Genomic DNA, 10,330 nt, shown 5'->3' with positions numbered 1-10,330 from the left:
AATAGCATTGGAGCGTTACGTTTCGCGATTTTTGTATGGAGGCGTTACTGCTCGCTACCTGCTCATAACACTGCTCGATAGCAGTCCTTAGTGAGCAGGTAGCGTGTAACATTCTATGTAAGCTCAATGAAAGCTCAAAGCTCAAGCGTTACTTAGCGAGTGCTCGAACCACAGTATAGCGCTGTGGGTTCTGTATTCGGATGTAAACAAAAACACACACACTTTTTTTAAAATTTCGATGCACATTGTCCAGTAAAACGATCAAATGTATTTTATTTAGCTTTTATTCAATACTTACATGCCCCAATATATGGTTTTACACGTTTAAATACGATTTCAACCATCACTTTGGATGGTATCAACGGATGCCGACGGCGTTGTTGTCTTTGCGTCAGGCACATTTATTGTTGCCGCTTCTAATGCTCGGGTAAATCTTTAGTTAGCTGTATCACAACGATTAAACGCACTAATTGTACCACTTGCAAAGCGATACAAATAAAATAAAACACATAATACACCGTACAACACACTTCTTAACAACACTTGCACATAAAAACCACTTGTCGATGCGGTGATCCAATGTCCTGTTTGCAGTGGAAAAATAAAAAGGAAAGATTAGAATGCTTTCATATATGACATTATTTTATAATACTTTCCTTTCCATGCTATTTTGTAGTGTATGGCAACGTTGGTTTGCTTGAAGATACACAACGACCGGTGTGTTGGTTCAGTTGAGAATGTGCCGATCACGATCACAGCCGGCTTTAATGATTATTGTAGAAACTGTAACAAAGATCAATATCATTAAAGCTGCATTATTTTTACAATTCATTGTGATTTAAAAAGTAAAACATTTCATCTTACCGGCATCGTATTCCGTCGTCATACACACACACACAGCTGCTCAACCATACTTGGACGAATGTTGCCAAATTTCGGGATGAAATGATGTTTTTCCTGTGGAATAATGTGTTCAAATATTAAAAGATAGTTTACTTACTGAAATATGCACACAACACTTACCTTTTCTCGAGTTTTCACATAAAATTTCACGATTATTTTGCACACAATCTTTACGGGCGGTTGTCCGTGTTTGTTTACGTTTTTGACTTGACAGATATGCGAGCTGTCATGTGACGAAGTCAAATACATTCAAACCTCGCCAATTGCAAGTCTGCTTTTTCAATTGAATACAAAAAATCCGAGTTGTTCACATAAATATGAGAAAAAGTCAGTTTATCCACATTGTATAAAATAACAAACATGACAAAATACGCAGACATTAGTCGTGTTACAAAATGTCTTTCTAATAAACAAAATCTATCTTTTTTTGTAGACATATGATATAAATGCAATTAGCGAGTTCTAATTGTATCATATATATTGCTATTTTCAAAGCGGTTTAAATTAAAACAAACATCAGTGTTTTTTTTTAAATAATCAGAAAGATAATTATAAACTTAATAATGATTAAAATTTATTTTATTACATTTATGTAGAACGATAACCTAACTAGTAAGCATGTTCATGCACGTGTGTAATTATTTGATATTTTTTTGTGTGATCCCAATATGAATGTTATTAAGTAAAACAGACCATTTACTCTGTTCCTTTTTCAATTCTTCAAGATAAAGTTTTTTTAATAGAAACATGTAAGTTTGTTAAAAAACATATATAAATACATATATAAATACACATACATACATAAATATAATTATAGAAATAAGTAAATAAATAAATAAATATATATATATATATATATATATATATATATATATATATATATATATATATATATATATATATATATGTATATATATATATATATATATATATATATATATATATATATATATATATATATGTATATATATATATATATATATATATATATATATATATATATATATATATATTTATTTATATATATATATATATATATATATATATATATATATATATATATATATATATATATATATATACTTATATATACATTTATTCATATGGTATATTATATTATAATATTTAATATGTTATTTATAAGTTGTTAATATAATTATTTTTATATCATTATACCGCTGGCGGAAACCTTTATTTTGTTAATAAAATTTTAGTACAAGTTTCTGTTAATTTTGTTTTAAAATATGTGATCTGAATCGTTATGAAATATCCATCACTCATCTTTTCCAAATTCAGTTACACCATCTCGCTTTGATTTGAATTCTAAGTCAGAATGTATGGGGTGCGCAGTACGGGTAAGAAGAACATAGGGGCGGGGGTACAAATAAACGCATCACAACACCAATGTTTGGGTGAGACGGTGATGGTGTGAAACGCTTCTTGCTTCAAGCTCTTGTGGTAACAGTGTTAAAAGCAACAACAACAACAGAGAATAACGCATCGCGTAGAAACAAACACACCGTTCGTGGGTATGTCAGGGGGGGGGGGGGGGAAACAACGGGAAAAGCTTAATTCTCTCTCAGCGATGCCGCTTGGGAATAGTAACTGATCGGATGGTTTCATACGTTCCGTAATGTGACACACACTCTCATTTAGTGAATCCAGTATTTCTACACATGAGCTGCGATCAGGTGGAATGTAGATGACACCAATAAACAGAGAGAAATTAACGAACTTGATGCATACCCATGAGAGCTCCAGTGACGTGAAGGTGTGCGAAATTCAATACGAAGTGAGCTTGGATGAGCATGCTATCAGGACACCGCCTCCACGAGAGCGAGAACTGGTATTTGAGCAACGGCCACAACGGTAGATCTCGTAATTATTGTCGCAAAGGAGAGAGAAAGGCACGGAATCGTCTAGCCATGTTTCGGTAAGGGCGTACACATCGAAATTGTTCTCAGCCAGGGCTTGTCTCACGTTGAGTTATTTAGTGCGTAATCCTCTCACTTTCTGATAGTAGATGGTGAGAGAGTGAGATGATACGGCGGCTTGATGGACTGTGTTGTTGACGTGAAGCGGAGTAACGGAGGTTATTCGTCTGATGTTCTCGTGAGTAGTGTCTCGATGGGTGGTTCTGCGTAGATTGGATTCTGTTGTGAAGTGTATTGCGATGGATTGTGGGCATCTAGTGGCAGTTGTCGTGTGGGTGGGCGCCAAAAATTTTGAGCAGCGGATGAACGGTGATCGATGAATTCTCTGAATATTATTCCTTTGTGCCAGGTATGAGAGGAGAGTGCCCTTTCTCGGAACTCAAGCGACATCCCTACTTTAAATGAGATAAAAGTGAGAGTGCTAGGATCGCGGTCGCGGAGCAACAGCTTATTTATGATGACGTCATCAGTGCCCAGTTGTGTTGTTATCATTTCCTTCATCTCGACGTCTGTGACCGACGGAGCTATGCGGGTAAGGTATAACCAAAACCTATTAGAGTTAGTATCACTTAATGGGACTGTCAACACGGCACGAGACGATGTTGATATAGGCGCTGTACCCGTGAGCAGTGGGGCATTAGGATTGGTATCCGGCGGCGTAAAATCAACAAGCCTCCGCTTAGGTGGAATTCGGGATGGTGCGTTTTGTGAGTTACGATCGAGCTCACCGGGGCGAGAGATTATAGGAGTGGCCACAGAATTATTCATTAGAAGCGGTAAGCCAGGAGGAGCAGTAAGTAACGTAGTGTGCGTGTTAGCATTAGTTGCGTGGAACGCGGCTTGAACATCTTTCTTGACTGCGTCCAAGGCATCCGTGAGACGACAATCAAATTCTCCAAGAAGCTCCAGCTTCAGGTTTGAAAGAGCAGCTAGCATTCCATTAAGTGAAAATCTCTTAGTGGCGCGTGATTCATTGCAGCTAGGGCAGATCCAAAGAGTTTGTGAGTCAGGACGTTTCAGCTCGGACATGACCACCTCACACACACTCAAGCAGCCAAAGTGGTAAGTGATATTACAGAAGCCAACACACTTATAGGAGTCATCACTCGTTACAGGAGCAGCACAGGAGGGGCAGGATTCGGCCATGATGAAGAAAGAAACGAACGACAACACACTAACACACGCGAGGTTGAGTGTATATAATCCCGGGACGATGCGGTTCTGATACAATCTTCGAATGGAAATTAAGCTGCGGGGTTTGTACACTTGATGAGCATACTCATCGGAGAGAAGCCAGCTCGACTACAACTAGACACCGGATCGGACATCACTGTCATTAACCAGCAACTATGGAAGCAGTTGGGTAAGCCTCACCTCAACCCATCCAAGGTAAGAGCGAAAGCAGCTACTGGCGAAGTTTTCGGCCTTCAAGGTGAGTTTGAAGCGAACGTGAGCATTAATAATACCACCAAGCAAGCGACAATTCGAGTGTCAAAAGCGGATGTGTCATTGTTCGGGGCGGATTTAATTCATCTTTTCGGCTTGGGGACCGTCCCAATGGATAGCTATTGCAATCACATAGGCACAGCTGAACCACGATCCTGGGAGAAAGAATTTCCTTCGCTTTTTAGTGGAACGGGCCTGTGCACCAAGGCACAAATTCACCTACAGCTGCAACAAGGGAGCAGACCAGTTTTTCGACCGAAACGTCCGGTTGCATACGCGATGTAAGATGCTGTAAATAAAGAGTTGGATCGGCTTGAGAATCTAGGCATCATCAGTTCCTGCGACTATTCGGATTGGGCAGCACCAGTCGTAGTGGTTCGAAAGGCGAACGGCAAGATACGGCTTTGCGGAGACTATAGCACCGGACTCAATGCAGCATTACACCCGCACGAATATCCACTTCCTTTACCCTAGGACATTTTTTCCAAGCTATCCCGTTGCGTAATATTTTCACAAATTGATTTATCCGATGCATTTTTGCAGGTAGAAATAGAAGCAAAGAGCCGACCCCTGCTGACAATCTATACACATCGTGGTCTATACCATTACAACAGGCTTCCTCCAGGCATAAAAGTGGCCCCTGGTGCCTTTCAGCAGATTATGGATAAAATGCTCGCCGGGGTAAATGGAGTATCTGCTTACATGGATGACGTAATAGTTGGAGGGAAAACACAGGAAGAGCATGATGCAGCTCTTGAAGAAACGCTGAAGCGCATAAGGGACTATGGGTTTACCATCCGGAGTGAAAAGTGCGCATTCAACAAGTCGGAAATACGCTACTTGGGGCATATCATCGACAGCCGAGGCCTACGACCCGATCCGGCAAAGATCGACGCCATCAAAAATTTGCCAGCTCCAAAAGATGTCACAGGCGTTCGATCATTCATCGGTGCGATAAATGTGTATGCCAAGTTTATCCCCAACATGCGTAACTTGCGCTACCCACTGGATAAGTTGCTGCTAGCCGGAAGTGTGTTCCAGTGGACACCCGAATGTCAGAAAGCTTTTGACCAATTTAAAGCCCTCTTGTCCACGGAGCTCTTGCTCACACACTACGATCCAACGCGCGACATAGTTGTGTCCGCCGATGCATCATCAGTTGGCTTAGGAGCAACGCTATGCCACAAGTACCCAGACGGATCCCTAAAAGTGGTACAACACGCATCCAGAGCACTCAGCAAGGTGGAGATAGGTTATAGCCAAATCGACAGAGAAGGACTGGCAATAATTTTCGCTGTAACCAAATTTAATCGCATGATATACGGTCGTCATTTCACACTGCAGACCGACCACCGACCATTGGTACGCATATTTGGCAGTAAGAAAGGAATTCCGACATACACAGCAAACCGGCTGCAGAGGTTTGCACTTACTCTTCAGCTGTATGACATGGACATCGAGTATGTAGCAACAGGCTCATTTGGAAACGCCGATGTATTATCTCGGCTCATACATCATCACGCCAAACCTGAAGCTGAATACGTCATCGCCAGCCTGGAGTTAGAAAACGACTTAAGGTCAGTTGCCATTAATGCGCTTAGCTCATTTCCTTTATGTTTTAGAGACGTTGAGACAGCTACGCAGACAGACCCCTTGCTCCGGAAAGTCCATAATTACGTGCAGGACGGATGGCCGCATGATGTTTCATTCGGAGCAGATTTGGCACGGTACCACAATAGGAAAGAATCGCTCTCAACCGTTGAGGGGTGTATACTTTTCGGGGAGAGAGTGGTCATCCCGGAGAAACTGCGTTCCCGTTGTTTGCTGCAGCTGCACAAGGGTCATCCGGGGATGCAGAGAATGAAGGCGATTGCGAGAAGCTTCCTGTATTGGCCAATGATCGACGACGATATTGTGAGCTACGTGGCATCTTGTGGATCCTGTTTGGTAGCCGCTAAAGCACCCCCTCGAGCAACACCAGCGACATGGCCAACACCATCGGGCGCCTGGCGTAGAGTACACGTGGACTATGCTGGGCCACTGGAAGGGTATTACTTTTTAGTGGTGGTTGACGCTTTCTCCAAGTGGCCTGAATTCTACAAAACTACGAGTACAACAACATCTGCCACCATCTCCATGTTACGGAACATTTTCGCTCGCTTCGGTATGCCTGAAACGTTAGTTAGCGACAACGGTCCGCAATTTACCAGCGCCTTGTTTGCGGAGTTTTGCAACAGCAGCGGGATCGAGCACATTACGACAGCACCGTTCCATCCGCAATCAAATGGACAGGCGAAGCGGTTCGTCGATACGCTGAAACGAGCACTGCGGAAGATCCAGAGCGACGAGACGTCCCTTGATGAGACCCTGGAATTGTTTCTCATGACGTACCGATCGACACCAAACGCGCAGTTGAGCCAGCAGAAATCTCCAGCTCAGGAAATGTTCGGCTGCCCCATCAGGACAGCACTGGAGCTGTTGCGGCCCACATCATCACACTCACTATCTCCTTCCTCATTTATTTCAGTGCGAAGTTTTCAACCTGGCGAACTCGTTTCTACAAAATCTTTCTATAGAAACTCATGGAAGTGGATACCGGGAAAGATCGTTCGTAGCTGTGGACGCGTTATGTATGACGTCATTGCGAGTGATGGACGTTTACTTCGGCGCCACATAAACCAAATCAGGCGTCGTGCGGTAGCCCGTGCACCTGAGGGACATCAGCTGCCGCTTGATGTACTGTTAGAGGAATGGTCTTCTTCTTCTTCCCGACCAGAGCCAACCCAGCCGGAGCTGGAACCAATCGTAAGCGAGCCAACAGCGCTTCCAAGGTCATCTCCCGCTTATTCATCACTAGCAGCGACGACCCCGATGGATGTTCCTTTTACGACATCCAGCTCGCTACCTCCTGCCGACCTCAACAAGCGTCACGGAGGTAGGACCGACCAGCGCCTGATAGATTTGCCACGCAGGTCTTCTCGAATAAGAAGACTTCCGCGTCGGCTCGGAGCCTATCAGCTCATTTAGCCGGGGGAGACGTTGCAGTCCGCCGAGACTGCAGCCTCGCACACTCGATGCTTTCCGGGAACTGACAGCATTCGATGTGTAGCGAATATAGTCGTCTCTTTCTCTCTCTCTCGTGCATGATGCATTACGATCGGGGATCCTGCGATGTAACGACACTCGGGATCTTATCTGCACCAGCAATAGACGTGGCTAGCGCGCGCGGCACCGTATTCCTTTACTTTTATCATTTGATCGTTTATATATATATATATATATATATATATATATATATATATATATATATATATATATATATATATATATATATATATATATATATATATATATATATATATATATATATATATATATATATATATATATATATATATATATATATATATATATATATATATATATATACATATGTTTGTTAAAATAAAGTATAAGTCAACAACAACATAAAACTTATAATTTAATGCTCGCGAAACCTAATGCAGAGCTACATCATGTTATTGATGATTTGTTAGTAACATACATTCTAGTTCTTAGCATTTCTATTCTACGCGACAGCCGACAACAGATTTCCATTATTATTTTTGCGGTAAGTGTATTAAGGGCTTTGATAATTGAGCTGGTAACGGGTAAAATTGGAAAATATCCTGAGTTTAATGTCAATCATAGACGACAAAGTGACTTTTGGGTAAGTATGTCGGTATTGTAGGTAAGAAAAAAAATGTAATGAAATTCTATACGGGAAAATTTATTGAATACCGTTAATGTTATTCGCGTCCGTGTTATGTGTTTTTTTATTTTAGAAGAAAATTTGTAATTTTTTCCAATGATATTTATGACATAATTATCACCTCTTGAATTACAAATGTCTCGAAATTAATGCCAGATAGCTCTATAACACAGATGGCAGATAGGCCTGACATATAGCATTCTTTTTTCTACCGTTTTGACGTTACAAGTGACGTTCCCGTTCAAGTTACCGTTTGCAGACTGGATTCCATGAAGCAAAAATTGGTACATTAAGGCTGGAACAAGAAGCTGCATTAGCTATATTTTTCTAACTGCTCAAGCTGTCAAAACACACAAATTTAACCATATAAATAAATTAAACCGTTGTCTATGTTTGTTATTGAGGTTGAGGTTAAGAGGTTAAGGACATCAGTTTACCATCAATCTCATCTTTCATGTTTAGCCGGTATCCAACAAAAATATGGGACGAATTGATTTTGAAGAAGAGCTGAATTAGATTGTTTACATTTACTCCATCTACTGACTGCATCGGTTATGTGTCAAACACGGTGAACAAAAACAAAAAAACAAGACGAAATCTCCATCGACTTGACAGCTATTATCTTCTTCTTCTTTAAGGTAAAAATAGCAATTTTCTGTGCAAAAAGCTACATAAACATTGTACATGTTTACATACGCTAGTGCTATAGCTTTTTGCACAGAAAATCTTATGTTATACAATAAATAACAACAACGAATAATCTCAAAATGCGTCTCAAATTTGCAAAACGATGCGAAAGGCCTCTAAAAAATAACATGAGCGATTTAAAAATCATATTGCGCTTGTGAAAAATAGCATCGGTGCGGTGAAACAACTACTTTTGACAGTTAAAGTGAATCTTGAGCTTCTGAAATTGTTTTGCTGACATTCGATTCTGACTTGTAAAACCCTGTATGTATACTATTTGTTCCGTTGATAACGGAAGATGAAAAGGAGAGAGAGAGAGAGAGAGAGAGAGAGAGAGAGAAGGAAACCATCGTGCCATACGGAACGGGCGACGTATGTAGTTGACAGTAGGCACGTACAGTATCCAAATAGGCCAAGTAGGCCAAATGATAATACATAGATGTTGTGTCCGCACCATGCACCCGTTGGGACAGGTTTATGTGTGGTTTATGTGTGGTTTGTATTTGTTTGTGTGTGTGTGTGTGTGTGGGTGTGTGTGAGTGAGTGTGAGTGTGTGTGTGTGTGTGTGTGTGTGTGTGTGTGTGTGTGTGTGTGTGTGTGTGTGTGTGTGTGTGTGTGTGTGTGTGTGTGTGTGTGTGTGTGTGTGTGTGTGTGTGTGTGTGTGTGTACGTGTGTGTGTGTGTGTGTGTGTGTGTGTGTGTGTGTGTGTGTGTGTGTGTGTGTGTGTGTGTGTGTGTGTGTGTGTGTGTGTGTGTGTGTGTGTGTGTGTGTGTGTGTGTGTGTGTGTGTGTGTGTGTGTGTGTGTGTGTGTGTGTGTGTGTGTCAAAAGTATGTCGTTTCGGATAGATTTGTTAGTAGGTTTTTTGTATTTTGGGTTAGGTTTTTGTTGTTATTAGCAGGACGGCCGCCCTCGCGATCAGAGTTTCTTCGATATATTAACAATTTTACGGTCTTCTTTCGCCGTGGTCTTCTGAGGACGTCCGGGTGACTTGCGCGTTGCGGTTGTCCAAACTTGTTTCGGTTGTCCAAGCGCGTTTGTCACAAATATGCGCGATCGTTCCATCACAAAATCGATCGTTTTGCGCTTAATGCCAGCGGCCGCCATTCGCTTCATGATATGGCGCTGATAATCGGTACAATGTTTACCTCGACCCATTGTTACTAACATTGCTTGCTTGGACCGTCAACCACGCACTGGTTAAAAACTTGGACACAACTAATGCCGTGCACTGCCTTCGTTCTGCTTCTATACGCAATGAACTAAATCGTTGTCGAGCAGCGAAAAAAGCGTGTTGATAAAAACTTTCAATGAGTAAGCGAGTAAGCATCTACCCATTTAAATCGAGAACAGAATACTGCCGCGCTCATGAAACAAAACGCCCATTGAAAAGAACACCTGCGCGCTTGCTAAATGCACACTTAAAGTTTCCCATGCACATACGAGGTTCAACGCAGAGATACACGCAGGCCTGTCAATGGCGTGCACTGAAGAAACACCTGTAAGGGAATGCCGAAGTAATTGCTGTTGTGCGCGTTTCCGTTTCGCATCGCTGTCGCATTCACATTCATCAAAGAGCACACCTGTGTTTTCGTCCGAGGAACAAGCGCT

At 41.5% G+C, this 10,330-nt stretch overlaps 1 protein-coding gene and 1 long non-coding RNA gene across 2 annotated transcripts; one reads left to right on the top strand and one right to left on the bottom strand.

Moving 5' to 3' along the window:
* Nucleotides 1-1,570, bottom strand: LOC125906809 (uncharacterized). Its single transcript, XR_007452159.1, has 3 exons — nt 1,024-1,570; nt 865-957; nt 1-783 (listed from the first exon to the last, which is right to left on the bottom strand). It is a non-coding gene; the product is annotated as an uncharacterized LOC125906809 (long non-coding RNA).
* A 2,536-nt stretch (nt 1,571-4,106) lies between these two features.
* LOC125906406 (uncharacterized protein K02A2.6-like) lies at nt 4,107-6,898 on the top strand. The gene is made up of 4 exons (XM_049605047.1): nt 4,107-4,226; nt 4,827-5,495; nt 6,114-6,809; nt 6,860-6,898. The coding sequence occupies exons 1-4, from the start codon at nt 4,107-4,109 to the stop codon at nt 6,896-6,898; spliced, it is 1,524 nt and encodes a 507-aa protein (XP_049461004.1).
* The last annotated feature ends 3,432 nt before the right edge of the window (nt 6,899-10,330 follow it).

Source organism: Anopheles coluzzii, chromosome X (genome assembly GCF_943734685.1).
Source record: "Anopheles coluzzii chromosome X, AcolN3, whole genome shotgun sequence".
Taxonomy (NCBI): domain Eukaryota; kingdom Metazoa; phylum Arthropoda; class Insecta; order Diptera; family Culicidae; genus Anopheles; species Anopheles coluzzii.
The sequence above is the reverse complement of the archived record's forward strand: the minus strand, read 5'-3'. Positions and strand labels throughout refer to the sequence as shown.